Genomic DNA, 21709 nt, shown 5'->3' on the forward strand with positions numbered 1-21709 from the left:
CCAAGAGACTCCGCCTTCTACTGACCGCCGCCATCTGGGACCGAGCACCCCAAAGGCAGCTTCAAGGAGTTCCCTGGCATGGCACTTCTTCAAACAATGTGCTGACGACAAGACCCGAGTGGTTTGCACGCTGTGCCATCAGAGCCTGAAGCAAGGCATTAACGTATTGAACCTTAGCACAACCTGCATGACCAGGCACCTGCATGCAAAGCATGAACTGCAGTGGAGTAAACACCTTAAAAACAAGGAAGTCACTCAGGCTCCCCCTGCTACCTCTTCTGCTGCTGCCGCCTCGGCCTTTTCTGCTGCTGCTTCCTCCTCCTCTTCTTCCACCTGCTCATCCAGTCAGCCACACACCTTCACCACCAACTTCAGCACAGCCCGGGGTAATATGTTTGAGGGACAGGCCCCACACCGCACATGAGTTGTGGCGGGGTATAGAACAACAGACCAATGAGTGGTTGCTGCCGATGAGCCTCAAGCCTGGCCTGGTGGTGTGCGATAATGGGCGAAATCTTGTTGCAGCTCTGGGACTAGCCGGTTTGACGCACATCCCTTGCTTGGCGCATGTGCTGAATTTTGTGGTGGAGAAGTTCATTCACAACTACCCCGACATGTCAGAGCTGCTGCATAAAGCGCTTCCGGCGTTCACATCCTGCCGCTGCTCGCCTGTCTGCGCTACAGCGTAACTTCGGCCTTCCCGCTCACCGCCTCATATGCGAAGTGCCCACCAGGTGGAACTCCACCTTGCATATGCTGGACAGACTGTGCAAGCAGCAGCAGGCCATAGTGGAGTTTCAGCTGCAGCACGCACGGGTCAGTCGCACTTCGGAACAGCACTACTACACCACCAATGAGGTGGCCTCAATGCGAGACCTGTGTGCCCTGTTCCGCTGTTTCGAGTACTCCACCAACATGGCCAGTGGCGATGACGCCGTTATCAGCGTTACAATACCACTTCTATGTCTCCTTGAGAAAACACTTAGGGCGATGATGGAAGAGGAGGCGGCCCAGGAGGAGGAGGAGGAAGAGGGGTAATTTTTAGCTTTTTCAGGCCAGTTTCTTAGAAGTGACTCAGAGGGAGTTTTTTTGCAACAGCAGAGGCCAGGTACAAATGTGGCCAGCCAGGGCCCACTACTGGAGGACGAGGATGAGGAGGAGGTGGAGGAGGATGAGGATGAAGCATGTTCACAGCGGGGTGGCTCCCAACGCAGCTCGGGCCCATCACTGGTGCGTGGCTGGGGGGAAACGCAGGACGATGACGATACGCCTCCCACAGAGGACAGCTTGTCCTTACCCCTGGGCAGCCTGGCACACATGAGCGACTACATGCTGCAGTGCCTGCACAACGACAGCAGAGTTGCCCACATTTTAACGTGTGCGGACTACTGGGTTGCCACCCTGCTGGATCCACGGTACAAAAACAATGTGCCCACCTTACTTCCTGCACTGGAGCGTGATAGGAAGATGCGCGAGTACAAGCGCACGTTGGTAGATGCGCTACTGAGAGCATTCCCAAATGTCACAGGGGAACAAGTGGAAGCCCAAGGCCAAGGCAGAGGAGGAGCAAGAGGTCGCCAAGGCAGCTGTGTCACGGCCAGCTCCTCTGAGGGCAGGGTTAGCATGGCAGAGATGTGGAAAAGTTTTGTCAACACGCCACAGCTAACTGCACCACCACCTGATACGCAACGTGTTAGCAGGAGGCAACATTTTACTAACATGGTGGAATAGTACGTGTGCACACCCCTCCACGTACTGACTGATGGTTCGGCCCCATTCAACTTCTGGGTCTCTAAATTGACCACGTGGCCAGAGCTAGCCTTTTATTCCTTGGAGGTGCTGGCCTGCCCGCCTGTCTACAGGCAATGTGGACAAGCGGACGTTCATAAAAATGAACCAGGCATGGATCCCACAGGACCTGTCGATCCCTTGTGCAGATTTGACATTAACTACCTCCCCTTAACCATATATTATTGTACTCCAGGGCACTTCCTCATTCAATCCTATTTTTATTTTCATTTTACCATTATATTGCGAGGCAACCCAAAGTTGAATGAACCTCTCCTCTGCCTGGGTGCCTGGGCCTAAATATCTGACAATGGACTGTTCCAGTGTTGGGTGACGTGAAGCCTCATTCTCTGCTATGACATGCAGACTGATTCTCTGCTGACATGAAGCCAGATTCTCTGTTACGGGACCTCTCTCCTCTGCCTGGATGCCTGGGCCTAAATATCTGACAATGAACTGTTCCAGTGTTGGGTGACGTGAAGCATGATTCTCTGCTATGACATGAAGACTGATTCGCTGCTGACATGAAGCCAGATTCTCTGTTACGGGACCTCTCTCCTCTGCCTGGGTGCCGGGGCCTAAATATATGACAATGGACTGTTGCAGTGGTAGCTGACATGAAGCCTGATTCTCTGCTATGACATGCAGACTGATTCTCTGCTGACATGAAGCCAGATTCTCTGTTATGGGACCTCTCTCCTCTGCCTGGGTGCTGGGCCTAAATATATGACAATGGACTGTTACAGTGGTGGGTGACGTGAAGCCAGATTCTCTGCTATGGGACCTCTGTCCAATTGATATTGGTTAATTTTTTTTAATTTTATTTTTATTTTAATTCATTTCCATATCCACATTTGTTTGCAGGGGATTTACCTACATGTTGCTGCCTTTTGCAGCCCTCTAGCTCTTTCCTGGGCTGTTTTACAGCCTTTTTAGTGCCGAAAAGTTCGGGTCCCCATTCACTTCAATGGGGTTCGGGTTCGGGTCGGGTTCGGATCCTGAACCCGAACATTTCCGGGAAGTTCGGCCGAACTTCTCGAACCCTAACATCCAGGTGTTCGCTCAACTCTAGTCATAAGGGATTTAGGGATACTGGAAGAGAAAAGGCAAATGAAGTTCGGCGTGGATAAATGTAATGTTATGCATTTGATCCAAGGCAACAAAATGTACAATTATGTACTAAACAATAAAACACTGGGTAAACCTGCCACTGAAAAAAGATTGGGGGTATTGGTGGTCAATTAACTTTACCAACCAGTGCCAGGAAACTGCTGCCAAGGCAAATAAAATAATGAGATGCATCAAAAGTGGCATAGATGCTCATGGCAAGAATGTAGTTTTGCCTCTAGAAAAATCACTTGTCAAACAACACATTGAATATGGTGAACAATTTTGGTCACCTGTGTATAAGAAGGACAAAGCTGAATCAGAGAAGGTAGAGAGGAAGGTTACCAATGCAATTAAGGGAATAGATTGGAGTAAGAAGACGGTGGAGTTATTCACATGGCTTAGGGGAGATCTAATCACAATATACAAAAATATGAATGGACAGCAAATAAATGTTTCTAATGATCTTTTTATACATAAGCATGACAAGAGAGCATCCTCTACGACTACATGCACATGGCTGTGAAAAACAACATCCATTAAAAATTAATAAACTGTCAATTTTTAACAGACAATTTTTCATTGATGCCTTTCTTAGAAACGGATGTTAAAAACGGACACTTTTAATTGTATAGGGGCAGTTGGTCAGTGAAAAACGGACAAGATTGAACATGTTAAATTTTTTACATCTGTTATTCCCTGGCCATCAAAAAAACTGCTGTGTGAATAACCCTATAGACGACCATTGGTCTTAAAATGGACTTGTGCATGTAGCCTAAATCTGGAGTAAGGGCTCTTTCACGCGAGTGGATGCCATATGGGTAATTTGCAGCGTAAAAGAGAGCCAAGCCCTGCTTTGCACAGCAGAGACACGGAGCATTAACATGATTGATAATGCTCCGTGCCTCTCTGTGATCTTTTTACTACAAAATCATAGTGACAACTTTATCTCACTATGATTTTGTAGTAAAAAGATCACAGAGAGGCACGGAGCATTATCAGTCATGCTAATGCTCTGTGTCTCTGCTGTTCAGAGCAGGGCTTGGCACTCTTTCACGCACAGGGGCATAGCTAAATGCTCATGGGCCCTGGTGCATAATTTTAGCTTTCCCCGCCCCCCCCCCTTCCCCTTCCCCTTCCCCTTCCCCTTCCCCTTCCCCTTCCCTCAGTGCTTTGTGGTCAGGAGCAGGGGACAGTATAGCCTTCATGTTGTCTGAGGCAAAACTGTAAACAGCATCCAAATTCTTGACCGAACCCTCTTTCTTCCTGCCAGAGGTGTAACTTGATCTCCATACACTTTCTATAATACTGGTGTCTTCTTATGTGGTACAAGGGTCTTTGGGCCCTCTCAGGCACCTGGGCTCGGTAGCGACTGCTACCTCTGCACCTCCTATAGCTACGCCCCTGTTCACGCAGCAGATTACCCGCACAGCATCCATCCTTAAGTGTGAGCAAATCAATTCTAACAGTTTGGAATTCATCCTAAATTTGACAAAACTAAACTTTTTGGGATTCATTTTAGAAAAAAAAAAAACAGAGAGCTCTTCACATGTAATATTTAACTGAAAATGCCATGTTTTGTTGAGAGAAGGTTAACCATGGATTAAATGTTTCAGTGCTTTTGGGTGGAGAATTGGCTTGTATGTCCCACTTTCAGTGAATTATGTATTGTATGTTCTCTAAATAATCTTGAAAATCTTAAATAAGGCCCATGAGGATACCTTCACAGCAGATTTTGTTGCAGAAATGTTCTGTGACTGAAAATCAGTTGCATTTATCTGAATATGGTCTTCAGAAATCCTTGTGCTTGCCACCAAAACAACCACATTTAAATTAATAAAACTAAACTGAACAAAAATATAAACGCAACACGCAATTGAGAAAGCTCGTTGGAAGAACGAGTGAAACGTTTTCAAGAAATCTCCAGTAAGTCCAGTTGCCTTGATTTATTATTTACAGATATACCATGACCTGGATAAATGAGAACTTTCACAGACATATTGCAACACTATTAGTTTTGCTCCCATTTTGCTGGAGCTGAACTCAAAGATTTGAAACATTTTCTAAATAAACAAAAGATCCATTACTCTCAAATATTATTCACAAATCTGTCTAAATCTGTGTTAGTGAGCACTTCTCCCTAATCCACCCAACCTCACAGGTGTGGCATATTAAGGTGCTGATTAGACAGCATGAATTTTGCACAGGTGTGCTTTAGACTTCCCACAATAAAAGACCACTCTGAAATGTGCAGTTTGATAACACAGCACAATGCCACAGATGTTGCAACGTTTGAGGGAGCGTGCAATTGGCATGCTTACTGCAGGAATGTCTACCAGAGCTGTTGCCGGTGCAATGAATGTTCATTTCTCTACCATAAGCCGTCTCCGAAGGAGTTTCAGAGAATTTGTCAGTACATCCAACCGGCCTCACAATCGCAGACCACGTGTAATCACACCAGCCCAGGCCCTCCATATCCAGCATGTTCGCCTCCATGATCGTCTGAGACCAGCCACCCGGACAGCTGCAGCAACAATTGGTTTTCATAACCAAAGAATTTCTGCACAAACTGTCAGAAACCGTCTCAGAGAAGCTCACCCGCATGCTTGTCATCCTCATCGGGGTCTGGACCTGATTACAGTTTGACGACATAACCGACTTGAGTGGGCAAAAGCTCACATTTTATGGGTGAGCGGTTTGCTGACATCAACTTTATGGATTAAGTGGCCCATAGTGGCGGTGGGGTTATAGTATCGGCAGGCGTATATTATGGACAATGAACACAGGTGCATTTTCTTGATGGCATTTTGAATGCACAGAGATACCGTGAAGAGATCCTGAGGCCCATTGTTGTGCCATTCATCCACGACCATCACCTTATGTAGCAGCATGATAATGCAAGGCCCCATATTGCAAGGAGCTGTATACAATTCCTGGAAGCTGAAAACATCCCAGTTCTTGCATGGCCAGCATACTCACCGGACATGTCACCCTGGATCGGCATATACAACAGTGTGTTCCAGTTCCTGCCAATATTGTATATTGTGCAGTTTCACACAGCTATTGAAGTGGACCAACATTCCACAGGCCACAATCAACAACCTGATCAACTCTATGCAACGAAGATGTGTTGCATTGTGTGAGGCAAATGGTGACCACACCAGATACTGACTGGTTTTCCAGTAAGGGAAAACTGTGCACATTTCAGAGTGGTCTTTTATTGTGCGCAGTCTAAGGCACACCTGTGCAACATATACAGATTTAGACAGATTTGTGAACAATATTTGAGAGTAATGGGTCTTTTGTGTATGTAGAAAATGTTTCAGATCTTTGAGTTCAGCTCATGCAAAATGGGAGCAAAATCTAAAGTGTTGTGTTTATATTTTTGTTCAGTGTAGTTTTTCCAATAGCGCTTGTCCCTCTGTATACCTGAGGTATAGCAGCAGAACCGCACACAACTGCTGTACAATACAAATTCACTGTATACTTTCTATGTTAGAAAGTATATTGTAGGTATATCACACCTTTCAGTATATCACACCTATAGATTGCACACCTATTAGCTACCATTTGGTGTCCCTAACAGTCTGTCCCTGCTCCACAAAGCAACCTCTCCCTACACTGGCAAAAGACTGAATGTTAAATGGCTGCAAGATCGGGTTCTGTTAGAGGGTGGGGGTGTGTCCATGTGTTGAAACGTCTCAATTGGATGTCCTGTCCCAGCTGATGTATGTGTCATGGGTCAAAGTTAAGCGCAATGCAAAAGAATATGGTCCCGGCGGACATTGCCATATGTTCGCATATTCGGTGAATCGTGAATGCGCAAAGTTCACCACAAAACGACTGCCGGGCAAAACCAAAAGGCCCCAAAAAGAAAAAAGTAAGGTATAACATAAGATAAATACCGCCCATACCTGAGAGAACAATCAGGACGCCCCAGATGAAGCAGGATCAAAACCCGGGTCGGGCATTGCTTTATATGTGATGTTGAATTGAAGACTGCAATCTTGTAAATAAAATAAAGTGTATTGTGAACTTTTAAAACAGGTCTATGCTGTGTCAGTACTTCATTGAAGGTTGTGGCAAGATCGATCCTGAATAGCCCGTGGGTTTACAGGCACAGACACTGCAGCAGCTGAAGGTGGAGAAGGAGAGCTGCGGAGCAGAGCACCGATAATTAACTATATTTGTGTTACCTCTGAAACTTGCTGTCACTAGCGCGGACCCAATGCTTGTTTTTAATAATATATTCTGAGGATGTCGGGACCTGCTTCCTAACAGGGTCGGATGCTGTATAATAGCGCTTCCTGCCTGGCACACCGTTTCAATTTTATTGTTTACTGGGCATCCAAACTTGAAGTGTTGCCGCAACTGGCCAAGTTTACCATGGGCATTCCTGCCCGGCCAGCAGTGTGGCATCAGAGCGGGTGGCGGGTGTTCAGTGTGGCAGGAGACATAGTTATCACTAAGAGAACTTGCCTTTCCTCTCAAAATGTTGAGAAACTAACTTACATAAAGATTAATCAGGCATGGATCAACCAGGATTTCAAGACACCGGAGCCTGATGCAACAGAATTGATAATTCTGCCACTAATGGTCATACTGTAGTGTGCAGCCACACAGGAATGTGCAAAATAGGCTGTTACTTCTGGTCACATTCGTGCTGCCACCATTGTGATGCTGCCACCCAGCTGCTGGTTCTACTGCGTTTCCTACAAAGGGGCTTCTTGGCCTACTGATTTGTACATTGCAATTTTTATTTGGCGAATAAAAATAAATAAAAAAAGTTTTGATCTGAATTTATTCGCAGTCACAAGGCCAAAATAACTCAAGTATGAACTCGAGCCTTACAGGTCGATGTTAGCACGAAGAAGAAGCACACTCTTTTTACACTGTCCTTAGCTGATTCCACATAGATGTCTACAGAACCTGTTCTATTAAATGCTTATACAAGTAGAGCCCCCCTCCACTGACAGAATGGTGAGGGTGTCAGCAGTAAGTTTGTGTTGAAGTCACTGATTATTTTGTCCTTCCTCTGATCCATCAGAAAAATAACCCCCAAAAATCAGATCCTGTCTGTTGAGCATCCGCCTTTAGACTATATAACTGCAACTCTGAATGGCAAATATATTTTTCTTTTGCCACTAATACACCCCACAAAAGGCTTTAGAATATATAACTGCACCGCCGAATGGTATATATATTTTACTTTTGCCACTAATAAATGGCAAAAGGGGCTTTAGAACATACAGACGTGGACAAAATTGTTGGTACCCTTTGGTCAATGAAAGAAAAAGTCACAATGGTCACAGAAATAACTTTAATCTGACAAAAGTAATAATAAATTAAAATTCTATAAATGTTAACCAATGAAAGTCAGACATTGTTTTTCAACCATGCTTCAACAGAATTATGTAAAAAAATAAACTCATGAAACAGGCATGGACAAAAATGATGGTACCCCTAGAAAACACAGAACATAATGTGACCAAAGGGACATGTTAATTCAAGGTGTGTCCACTAATTAGCATCACAGGTGTCTACAACCTTGTAATCAGCCATTGGGCCTATATATATGGCTCCAGGTAATCACTGTGTTGTTTGGTGATATGGTGTGTACCACACTCGACATGGACCAGAGGAAGCAAAGGAAAGAGCTGTCTCAAGAGATCAGAAAGAAAATTATAGACAAGCATGTTAAAGGTAAAGGCTATAAGACCATCTCCAAGCAACTAGATGTTCCTGTGAGTACAGTTGCACATATTATTCATAAGTTTAAGATCCATGGGACTGTAGCCAACCTCCCTGGACGTGGCCGCAGGAGGAAAATTGATGACAAATCTAAGAGACGGATAATCCGAATGGTAACAAAAGAGCCTAGAAAGACTTCTAAAGAGATTCAAGGTGAACTTCATGCTCAAGGAACATCAGTGTCAGATCGCACCATCCGTCGTTGTTTGAGCCAAAGTGGACTACATGGGAGACGACCAAGGAGGACACCATTGTTGAAAACGAATCATAAAAAAGCAAGACTGGAATATGCCAAACTACATGTTGACAAGCCACAAAGCTTCTGGGAGAATGTCCTGTGGACAGATGAGACAAAAATCGAAGTTTTTGCCAAGGCACATCAGCTGTATGTTCACAGATGAAAAAATGAAGCATATCAAGAAAAGAACACTGTCCCTACTGTGAAACATGGAGGAGGCTCTGTTATGTTCTGGGGCTGCTTTGCTGCGTCTGGCACAGGGTGTCTTGAATCTGTGCAGGGTACAATGAAATCTCAAGACTATCAAGGAATTCTAGAGAGAAATGTACTAGCCAGTGTCAGAAAGCTTGGTCTCAGTCGCAGGTCATGGGTCTTGCAACAGGACAATGACCCAAAACACACCGCTAAAAACACCCAAGAATGGCTAAGAGGAAAAAATTGGACTATTCTAAAGTGGCCTTCTATGAGCCCTGACCTCAATCCTATTGAGCATCTTTGGAAGGAGCTGAAACATGCAGTCTGGAAAAGGCACCCTTCAAACCGGACACAACTGGAGCAGTTTGCTCATGAGGAGTGGGCCAAAATACCTGCTGAGAGGTGCAGATGTCTCATTGACAGTTACAGGAAGCGTTTGATTGCAGTGATTGCCTCAAAAGGTTGCGCAACAAAATATTAAGTTAGGGGTACCATCATTTTTGTCCATGCCTGTTTCATGAGTTTATTTTTTTACATAATTCTGTTGAAGCATGGTTGAAAAACAATGTCTGACTTTCATTGGTTAACATTTATAGAATTTTAATTTATTATTACTTTTGTCAGATTAAAGTTATTTCTGTGACCATTGTGACTTTTTCTTTCATTGACCAAAGGGTACCAACAATTTTGTCCACGTCTGTATAACTGCACCTCTGAACCACAAATATATTTTTCTTTTCCACTAATACATACCACAAAAGGCTTTAGAACATATAACTACACCACTGAACGGCAAATATATTTTACTTTTGCAACTAATACACAACAAAAAGGGGTTTAGAACTGTTGAGGAAGGGTTGAGACGCATGCATATATATATATATATATATATATATATATATCCATACATGCATGCAAATACGTGCGTGCATGTGTGATATATATGTATATAAGTATCTAGTCCTCTTTTGTTCAGGCCCCAAACGATCAGACTCTCTGGCACCGTTTGTCAGGGGGCTTTCTAACCAAAGACATCCTCTGCCACATGGCCATGCTTCTACTCCCAGCATTTTGGGACTAGGGGGGAGGACTCTGGGGATTTGAGGAAGGCACACTATGATGTCACATCCCTGAGGAGGGGGGAGGTGGGCTGTTTCTGAGGCTGATATAGGAGCCCCAAGGAAGGAAGAGGGTCTCTAGCAACCAGACTAGAATCAGAGACACATGGGAGAGAGCAGCTACATGATGACCACCTGGAAAAGGCCTACTAACTCTGGAAGAATTAAGTATCTACCTGGATGGACGCTCATCAAACGGTGAGTATGGACTTCCCCATACTGCAACACTTGAGCAGACACAGCACATTTAACCCCATCCTCCCCACTACATACAAGTCAGCAGAAATGCTGTGGTCCGATTTGTTTGCACAGGCTTGTATTTATGACAAGCTTTGTGTTAACAAACGGACGGTGTTGAATAAGGCCACCAAACAGCTTCGGATGCTAGCCAAACTGGTTCATACGTTTGAGGCTAGCATCTGTAAGCCAAAGGAAGTGGCGCTGGTGTCTCAGTCAACGGAGACAATTCCTCCAGCCGTTCACTGCCAGTGCTGTGCCAGTAATTCGGACCAGGTTTCGGCATTACGGACACAGCTGGCTGAGAATGTGCAGTCTACTGTTGACCAAGATGCGCAAGTGGCTAAGTTAGAGTCACAGTTAGTAGAGCTGCAGAGGCAGAAGGAGGAAATTGAGGCTAAGTTGACTCAGTCTTTTACTGAGGTCAAGGCCTTCAAGGAGCAGACTGCCTCTACTAATGTGACGGTAGCCAAATTGAAGGCTCAGGTTGCTGTAAGCTCCCAGATAATGACTGGCATGCAACAGGTCATCACCAAGTTGGTGCCAGCCCTTTCTTTTCCCGTAAAGTCAGGGTCGGAATCTCCCAAAACTTTGCCCTATGCAGGGCAAAAAGGGGGGAGAGTAGTCTGTGACAGGCCAAATCACCAGACCAAGCCTGTCCAGACTAACAGAGATTTTTCCCTGACTTTGGGGAAAAGAAAGATTGTGAAAAGTGCCTCTCTGAGGATGGAACAATTCAGGGAGCGCGGTTGCAGTGTGGATGGACCTAAGCCATGCCGGGCAAACATCAAATGTTTTGCGTGTGGTGGCTTGGGTCATATAGCGAAACACTGCAAAACACACAAGACAGAAAGCCCAATCAGGTGCTTCAGGTGTGGGAACAAAGGACACATTGCAAGGAATTGCCCTTGTGCAAGTAATTGCAATGTGTTCAGTGATGGAATTCAGGTAACAAATCGTGCAGCAGGGTCTAGTGAGCTTGGCCATAAAGGCGTTACCTCTCAGCGACACATGCATCAGGAGCTGAGGGGTCAGAATGGCCAAGCTAGGCCAGGCAACATTTGACACCCCTGTACTATTTGTTACACAGTGTGTTCCCTGTGTATGTCCATGTTGTGTGTTTTTGTTATCTGTTTGTATGTTCTTCTTGATGTTGATGGTGGTAGTCCTTGTCTACGAATGTGTTCCCCCATGCTGATTTATGTAGTTTGTTGTAAGTCCCGTCTGCTGTTTTTGTTTCATTTTGTGTCCCCTTGGAGTGGAACAGTGTTATACTGTGGATCGAGAACGTATAGGTTCGCGAGCAGATAATTTCACACGGGAAATCCTGCACAAAGGATGATGTGATATTATTCTGGGCAACCAGGGTCTCAGATAGATACAGATAACGCTGTTGTGCTCAAGGTTTTCGGTAGGGCTGTGTTGCACTGGGGACTGGGGCGGACAGACAACTGCGCACTAATTCTAGTCCGAGCAGGTAACACAGCTCTGATAGGGATTGGACGCAGAGTGTTTGGCAGCAGAGTGTGGACTGTGTTCTTGTGTTGTGGGGTCCTGGGGAGCCAGGGCATGACTATGCTATTGGTTCTGCGGGCCTCCACAAGACAGGATCACAGGGGGGAATCAGCCTGGGTACACATGAGTGGACGGGGATACGGTGCCATCAATAACAAGATGGTGCTTTGTCCACAGCGCTTCAGTTATCCTAACCTAGTAGGGTGGCCATCCTTATCTGTTGGTGCAGAGGGATGTGTAGCAGAGGACGCGATCCTCTTAAGGTAGAGTGTTCAGACACCAGTGTTGGGATAATAAGGGGTCCTGTAAGATAAAGGGCAGCCCAATACCTTTCTCTACCCATGGGTCAAAGGTATTGGTGCTGGGAATTTATGACATTTAATTGCACTGTGAGGGGAGAAATTCCCCCGGGAGCGCCTGGTATTTTCTTCTGCCATAGGTGTGTTTTATATGAAGTGGAAGAAAAACCCAGGAGATGCCACAGAAGAGACCAGCTATTCCCCCTGACACTCTTGTGAGGCTCCAGAGGATCCCACTGGATTTTGGCAATCAAACGACCTTTGTTCAGAGGTTTTCAAGAGATGGGGGACTGTGCCACAATCCAGCGGGAGCATTATCTCAGGCTCTGGAGAAAGACCTGGAGATGTTTGGGTGGAAGAGCTTATTCAGCTACTATCTCTTGTTTCACCCGGTGAAACTTCTTCTGGTTCTGGTCATCATCGGAGGGTCAAGGGACTTATTGACCAAACACACCAGAACCAGACAGAACTTTACAGAACTAACTGGAGGAGGAGGCTCAGGACATAACTCAAACATTGTTCCTGTAGCCAAATATTGTATGGACACACTTTATTTCCTATGAGGGTTCGGGACGTATAACGTGTACTACCCTGAAACCCCATAGCACATTGTACATTTATTGATTTTGTTTGTCGGTCGATGGTATACCCATAGACACTCTAGGTACAAATGTGTGACAGCATATACCCAGGGAAACTCGCCCAACACACTGCGGTGAATTATTATTTGGCTGTACACATTTGCATCCTATAGTCGTTTCCCATTGACACAGGGGTCTGCGACCTACCTGTGTCTTTGGAGGTGTAGAGATATGCCTGGTTGCATGAGTCTCTATGGGTACACATACATATAATGGAATTTGGTGGTGTTGGGAGGGATGTGACCTGATTTTGTGAATGGGGATAAGGTTAGGACACGATAGGGACAGGCATCCTTTGTTGACATTTGCCACCTTGAACCCTGGAACGGTGAAGTTCTTAAGGGAAGGGCTGGATGTATAGTGTGATGGAGGTGTTTTCCGCAGTTAGAATTTAGGTACTATGACATCACCACTTAAAAGTCTAATCTGCCTTGTAAAGACCTATTAATCTGTCCACGGGAGAACCGCACCCATCAAGATGGAAACAGATGTTGGACGAAAGTTGTGATTAAAGAAAGTTGGGACTGAGGTTGTGAGGGTGAACCAGCTCCAGATTCCTTGGAGGCGGGCAATACCTGAAGATCGGCAGAACTAACGAGAGACTGTGGGGGTGTGGTCACTCCAAAGTGGGGGTGGCCGACACTGAAAGACTGTTAAAGAAAGGCATGTTAAAGACTGCGAGGGTGAACCCGCTCCAGATTTGGGGGGGGGGGGGTGCGACACCTGAAGATCAGCAACTACCGAGAGACTGTGGGGGTGTGCTCCCTCCAAGTGGGGAGTGGCCGACACTGGAAGACTATCCAAAAGATGTCAAGAAAGTTCCCAAAGACGGTGTATCCTGTGGACGGAGGAGTAGGTTACGGTGAAGGGCAGGTCGGAGGAAGCTGGATGAGGGATGTCTACGTACCTAAAGATCAGTGTGCACTACAGTTCTTCCTGAACTTCCACCAAGGATAGGGTTGGGGGGGGGCAAATATATCTCAACCCGTTCCCCCAATATATTGTCGTATTATATATAGACCGACAACAGGGGGATTGTTGAGGAAGGGTTGAGACATATGCATATATATATCCATACATGCATGCAAATATGTGCGTGCATGTGTGATATATTTGCATGCACTGACTGCCACGTCATAGGACGATGTACGCAGATGTGCCCAGCATCTGCGCACGTCTGCCCCTAGTGGTCTACAGGGACTCATTGTGGCCCCTGTGGAAAATATGTGCCCCCAAATAAGTATATATATATATATATATATATATATGTATATATGTAGAGGGAAGTGTATTCAATTCCCTATGAACTCTTATCAACAGTTCATCCCCCATGTTTAGAGTAAAACTTGTGCTGATAGCCTGTAGGATAACAGCTGATTAGTATCTAGTCCTCTTTTGTTCAGGCCCCAAACGATCAGACTCTCTGGCACCGTTTGTCAGGGGGCTTTCTAACCAAAGACATCCTCTACCCCATGGCCATGCTTCTACTCCCAGCATTTTGGGACTAGGGGGAGGACTCTGGGGATTTGAGGAAGGCACGCTATGATGTCACATCCCTGAGGAGGGGGGAGGTGGGCTGTTTCTGAGGCTGATATAGGAGCCCCAAGGAAGGAAGAGGGTCTCTTGCAACCAGACTAGAATCAGAGACACATGGGAGAGAGCAGCTACATGATGACCACCTGGAAAAGGCCTACTAACTCTGGAAGGATTATCTACCTGTCTAGCCCCTATCTACCCCTCACATACCCCCTATAACCCCTTCCCTGCCACCAACACATCCCATTGAACCCTTCCCTGATCTACTTGTGTTTGTGGTCTGCTTACACCCCTGTAAGACCACTGTTAACCCTCGTCGTACCCCATAGGGATAGTAAATAGAACCAGGTGGGTGGGCTGTTAATATGTGTATGTGTGAACTGTATAGTTAGTTTATGGGTGGAATTTGAGAACGTGTAGTGTAGTTGAGTACTGTATATTTAGTGCTGTATTGTTAGTGTATTGCGTGCTTAGTGTATTAGGTTTTAATAAATACTGTGTTTTCTGTACAACTATCTGTGTAACGTGTTGTTATTAACGATAGTTTATGCGCATGCAGCTAGCATAGTGATTAGTGTAAGGCAAAGTATAGTCAAAGCATTGTGTTATTGTTTTATAAAAGTATAAATAGGCGGAGTCATCCATAGACGGCTCCTCCTATTTATGAATATTAATTATCGATATTTGCATAAATATTGGTGATTAATATTCCCCCTTTACAATAACATATAACTGCTCCTCTGAATGACAAATATATTTTTCTTTGCCACTAATACACGACAAAAAGGGGTTTAGAACATATAACTGCAGCGCTGAACGGCAAATATATTTTGCAAAAAGGGCTGTAATTTTCGCACTTCTCCACACAACGGCTAATAAGCCTTTTTTACCACTAATACAAACCAAAAAATGCTTTAGAACATATAACTGCACCGCACAAGGGCAAATAAGAGGTGTAAATATTTACTTGTGATAAACCCTGTTAATGGCTGTAACACCCCAATAAAAGGAACGGTTACAGAGCTGTATAATGGCAATTTAGGTCCCCAGTCAGTGCTGCAAGGTGTGAACCTCCTCTACTGAACCCTGTTCAACAGAAATGCTGTGGAATGATCCTTTCCCTACACCTATCCTTTCCCTACACCTTGAATAATCTTTCCCTGCACTTGTAAATCGTTCTTTTTAGCACAATGAATTTTATTTTATAACACTGTCCCTAGCGCCTGCTGACGTCTCTCCCTGTACTAAGTCCACTGGTAAATGGCAGAATCCAAGATGGCTGAGGCTATTTATAGGGCTGTGACATCACTGGGCTGGCTGCTTATTGGCTGCATGCATGGCATTATGGGTGCTTGCTTCATGTCCTCACAGGGAATATGTGATTGGTTACCACGAACTGTGAGCAAATTTCCTGAAATTTGGATCAAATTCCACTTCATCAGCTTTGATACGTTTATCTCTAACAATAATATTTTAATTTCTCTGGTGACAACAAGCAATAATGTTTAAAAGCAGAAACATGCTGCAAGCAAAATGTTGACTTTGAATGTACACCTAATATATGATGCCTAAAGGGGTTGAACAAGATAAGTTACATTTTGTATAGGCCCCCAAATGGCTAAAATTCAAAATATTATACTCACCTCTTTCTCCGGCTCTGTTCTCTGTGCTTCTGATTCCTTCGTCCCTGTACTGCTTGTTTACAAACTAAACTGCATTGGTACCATGTCGATATATGGCACATGTCTGCTGCAACCATTCTCTGTCCTCAATGGTCTACAATTGAGGTCAGTGAATGGCTATATCAGTCAGCTACAGGTCATACGAAGGTGAACGGCAAGTGACCTCTGCACTCAATCAGCGCTGGAGAAAGAAGTGAGTATAACATCATTTTTTTTATTTTAGTCAGTTGAGGGGCTTCTACAAATTTTTTAATATCTCGGACAATCTTTTTAAAGGGTTGGTATGCTCCTTTACAAGTGATGACCTCAGGACAAAGCTCCTACTATTGTGGGGCAGATGGAGCTGCTTACTGCAGTGATACTCTTACTCATTTCCTCCAACTCTGCTGCACAATAGACAGAGCTATGTAGTCCAGAAACCGACTACCATGACATGCTTGGATTTACTGCTGCAGCCTATCACTTCAGCCTATCTTCAGCTACAGACCTCTGAGGACAGCAATTGGCTGCAGTGGTTGCGTGCTGTATCCAGGCATGTAACACTGCTGTTTGAAAGAGTGCCAAAGAGAACGCTAATGAACTAAGGGGCAAGTATATGATATTTTTTCAGAGATTTTCCGAAATACTGCCTGTACCACGAGCCACACAAGAAAGGCAATGGGAGATTAGGGAGATTAACAAGTGGTTCAAGAACTGGTGTAGGAAGGAGGGGTTTGGGTTCCTGGAGAACTGGGCCGATTTTTCTATCGGCTACAGGCTCTATCGTAGGGACGGGCTGCACCTCAATGGGGAAGGGGCAGCTGTGCTGGGGAGAAAGATGGCTAGAAGGTTGGAGGAGTGTTTAAACTAGGGACTGGGGGGGAGGATAATTACGTTATAGGACGGGAAGATAGTGCAGATAGAGACCGGGGGCAAGGTAATGGGACTGGGGGAGGAATGGAAGGAGGGACTAGAACAGTTCAGAAGGAAAGGTGTAGGGTAAAAAATATACATAAACCTCTCAAATGTATGTATACTAATGCCAGAAGCCTGACTAATAAAACTGGTGAACTGGAATTAGTGATGTGTGAGGAGAACTATGACATAGTGGGAATAACTGAGACATGGCTGGATGATAGCTATGACTGGGCGGTTAATGTACAAGGTTACAGTCTGTTTAGAAAGGATCGTCAAAACCGGAGAGGGGGAGGGGTCTGCCTTTATGTAAAGTCCGGTCTAAAGCCCACACTCCGCGAAGATATAAGTGAGGGACATGAACATGTGGAGTCACTGTGGGTAGAGATACATGGAGCTAAAAACAACAATAAATTACTAATAGGAGTTTACTATAAACCACCTAATATACCAGAGTCCACAGAAAATCTATTACTAAACGAGATAGACGAGGCGGCAAATCATAATGAGGTGGTTATTATGGGGGACTTCAACTACCCAGATATAGACTGGGAAACTGAAACGTGTATATCTCATAAGGGAAACAGGTTCTTGGCAATAACCAAAGACAATTACCTCTCCCAACTGGTTCAGGACCCGACTAGAGGGACGGCCATACTGGACTTAGTATTAACCAATAGGCCCGACAGAACAACAGACGTGCAGGTTGGGGGACACCTGGGAAATAGTGACCATAAAGTAATAACCTTCCAATTATCATTCAAAAGAGCGTTTCTACAGGGAGGAACAAAAATACCAAACTTCAAAAAAGCTAAATTTAGCCAACTAAGAGAGGCCATAGGCCAAACTAACTGGGACAAAGTCCTCAAAAATAAAAATACAGCCACAAAATGGGATATCTTTAAAAACATCCTAAAATCTCATTGTGAGAGGTACATACCGTATGGTAATAAAAGGTTAAGGAACAAAAAGAAACCAATGTGGATAAATAGAACTGTAAAGAAAGCAATAAATGACAAAAAGAAAGCATATCATTCACTGAAACAGGAGGGGAGCACGGAAGCACTGAAAAACTATAAGGAAAAAAATAGAACATGTAAAAAACAAATAAAAGCGGCCAAACTAGAGACCGAGAGTTTAATTGCCAAAGAGAGTAAAACTTACCCTAAAATGTTCTTCAATTATATAAATGTTAAAAAGTATAAATTCGAAGGTGTCGGCCCGTTAAAGAGTAATGAGGGGGGAGTCGCAGAGAGCGATGAGGAGAAAGCAAAGCTGTTAAATATTTTTTTCTCCAATGTATTCACTGAGGAAAATAAATTGTCAGATGACATGCAGAATGCAAAAAATAAATTCCCCATTAAAAGTGTCCTGTCTGACCCAGGAAGAAGTACATCAGCGACTTAAAAAGATTAAAATAGACAAATCGCCAGGACCGGATGACATACACCCCCGTATCCTAAAGGAATTAAGTAATGTCATAGCCAGACCCTTATTTCTGATATTTGCAGACTCTATACTGACAGGGAATGTCCCACAGGATTGGCGCATGGCATATGTGCTGCCAATATTCAAAAAGGGGCCAAAAACAGAGCCTGGAAACTATAGGCCGGTAAGTTTAACATCTGTTGTGGGTAAACTGTTTGAAGGTTTTCTGAGAGATGCTATATTAGAGCATCTCAACAGAAATAAGCAAATAACGCCATATCAGCATGGCTTCGTGAGGGATCGGTCATGTCAGACTAATTTAATCAGTTTCTATGAGGAGGTAAGTTCTAGACTTGACAGTGGCGAATCAATGGATGTCGTATATCTGGACTTCTCCAAAGCATTTGACACTGTACCACATAAAAGGTTAGTATATAAAATGAGAATGCTCGGACTGGGAGAAAACATCTGTATGTGGGTAAGTAACTGGCTCAATGATAGAAAACAGAGGGTGGTTATTAACGGAACACACTCAGATTGGGTCACTGTCACTAGTGGGGTACTCAGGGGTCAGTATTGGGCCCTATTCTCTTCAATATATTTATTAATGATCTTGTAGAAGGCTTGCATAGTAAAGTGTCAATTTTCGCAGATGACACTAAACTGTGTAAAGTAATTTACACTGATGAGGACAGTATAATACTACAGAGGGATCTGGATAGATTGGAGGCTTGGGCAGATAAGTGGCAGATGAGGTTTAACACTGATAAATGTAAAGTTATGCACATGGGAAGGAAAAATGCAAGTCACCCGTACATACTAAATGGTAAAACACTCGGTAACACTGACATGGAAAAGGATCTAGGAATTTTAATAAACAGCAAACTAAGCTGCAAAAACCAGTGTCAGGCAGCTGCTGCCAAGGCCAACAAGATAATGGGTTGCATCAGAAGGGGCATAGATTCCCGTGATAAGAACATAGTCCTACCACTTTACAAATCGCTAGTCAGACCACACATGGAGTACTGTGTACAGTTCTGGGCTCCTGTAAACAAGGCAGACATAGCAGAGCTAGAGAAGGTCCAGAGGAGGGCAACTAAAGTAATAACTGGAATGGGGCAACTACAGTACCCTGAAAGATTATCAAAATTAGGGTTATTCACTTTAGAAAAAAGATGACTGAGGGGAGATCTAATTAATATGTATAAATATATCAGGGGTCAGTACAGAGATCTATCCCATCAGCTATTTATCCCCAGGACTGTGACGAGGGGACATCCTCTGCGTCTGGAGGAAAGAAGGTTTGTACACAAATATAGAAAAGGATTCTTTACGGTAAGAGCAGTGAGACTATGGAACTCTCTGCCTGAGGAGGTGGTGATGGTGAGTACAATAAAGGAATTCAAGAGGAGCCTGGATGTTTTTCTTGAGTGTAATAATATTACAGGCTATAGCTACTAGAGAGGGGTCGTTGATCCAGGGAGTTATTCTGATTGCCTGATTGGAGTCGGGAAGGAATTTTATATTCCCCTAAAGTGGAGAAAATTGGCTTCTACCTCACAGGGTTTTTTTTTTTTTTTTCCTTCCTCTGGATCAACTTGCAGGATAACAGGCCGAACTGGATGGACAAATGTATTTTTTTGGCCTTATGTACTATGTTACTATATTACTAGATTTGTAACTATCACAGACAAATGACTCAAGCAAAGGTAATAGTGGACAAATCTGTACTAGCACCTGGTAGAGGGGAAAACTGACTCATGACCCAATACAAAAAAAAACATGTTGCATTCTTTTAGGTGGTTTCAGTTAAGCTAGAGTTAAATATACTATTTGCTCTTCAGTTTTCACAATGATTGATGACATGTTTTATAAGAACAATAACCACTAACATGCAGATAATACTTATTTTGATATTAAAACTAACTAAATATACTATTTGCTCTTCAGTTTTCACAATGATTGATGACATGTTTTATAAGAACAATAACCACTAACATGCAGATAATACTTATTTTGATATTAAAACTAACTTAATTACGTGTTATAAAATGTTATATTACTCATAATTCTAAATACTGATGTGAACATTAGATGCAAACATATAATCTTCTATTCACTTATTTTCTGTTTTTCCAGGAATATTTTCCATTCTAATATTACATTGATGATGGTGAATAAAATGGGACAGCATACATACCTCCATAGGATTTACAGTGATAGTTAAAGCAGAATCATCCCAATTCATGTCTGGATCTTTTGTTGCCTCTTTATCTGGAAAATCTTGTTGGTGGACTGCCCGCAATCTTAAGATTCCCAGCACAACAATAATAACCAATATGCTGATACATGCTACCAGGACAATGGTTGTAGCACCTGGAGACACTGAAGAACAATGGTAGACATTAAAATAGTTTAGGAATCAATAAGTATAAGATCAATAAGAAGACATATCTAATACATATATTTTATAGGCAATCTAATCAATAATATAGTGAAATCCCAAATATAACCCCCTTTCAGATAGAAGCTGTTTCTCAAGAAGCTAGCAAACCGCTTATTTTAGCAGGGGATCTTTCCATTGGCTATACATTCCCTTTGCAATGGCTTTTGGAAGGGATACCATTAAGACAGTAACAGACTCTACTGTGTTAGTGAATCCTATTCTTGCTCAGAGAAAAGGGTCCTAAGTTTAGGATCCACCTTTATGTCATCTATATACCTTAATAGGGTATATGGACAGAGTTTGTTTTATTTAGCAAAAAAAAAAAAAACTGTGCTACAAGCACTCAATTTTTAGCATTGAAATATAGAATGTACATTTGCTATTTTAATGTTGTTCAAAGGGGTATTCCCATCTTATACATTGATGGCATATCGACAGATAGGTGCAGGTCCCCCTCTGGGACCCACTCTTATTTATGGAGCAGGATCCTAAAAGTGAAGAAGAGTGCACCACGCACCGGCTTCCCCATAGCAATGATAAGAGACATACCAGTGCATGCGCGTTGCACTCTCCACTCACCATTAGGGGACTTCCAAAAACATCTGAGCGCATGCACTCAGCTATTTTTGGTACTCCAAAAGAAGTGAAGAGAGAGCACGCCACACATCTGTGGTGCACTGTTCTTTGCTTTCGGGGGCTTGTTCTGGAGATAGGAGCAGGTCCCACTAAAAGAAAATGCTAATCCGTGATGGTCATGTAATGATCACACAGATGGACAGTGTGTTACAAAACACAGCTCTGATAATTACACTGTAACATGTGCACCCGTGTAAT

The 21709-nt window shown here is 43.7% G+C and overlaps 1 protein-coding gene across 1 annotated transcript in view; it reads right to left on the bottom strand.

The window, feature by feature from the left end:
* CLSTN2 (calsyntenin 2) overlaps positions 1 to 21709 on the bottom strand; it is a 1274585-nt gene that overhangs the window by 20056 nt on the left and 1232820 nt on the right. The window contains exon 16 of the mRNA XM_044290609.1: positions 20630 to 20814. Within this exon, the coding sequence (XP_044146544.1) occupies positions 20630 to 20814 (185 nt within the window). The remainder of the gene's footprint in view (positions 1 to 20629; positions 20815 to 21709) is intronic.

This window comes from Bufo gargarizans, chromosome 4 (assembly GCF_014858855.1).
Source record: "Bufo gargarizans isolate SCDJY-AF-19 chromosome 4, ASM1485885v1, whole genome shotgun sequence".
NCBI classification, from domain to species: Eukaryota; Metazoa; Chordata; class Amphibia; order Anura; family Bufonidae; genus Bufo; species Bufo gargarizans.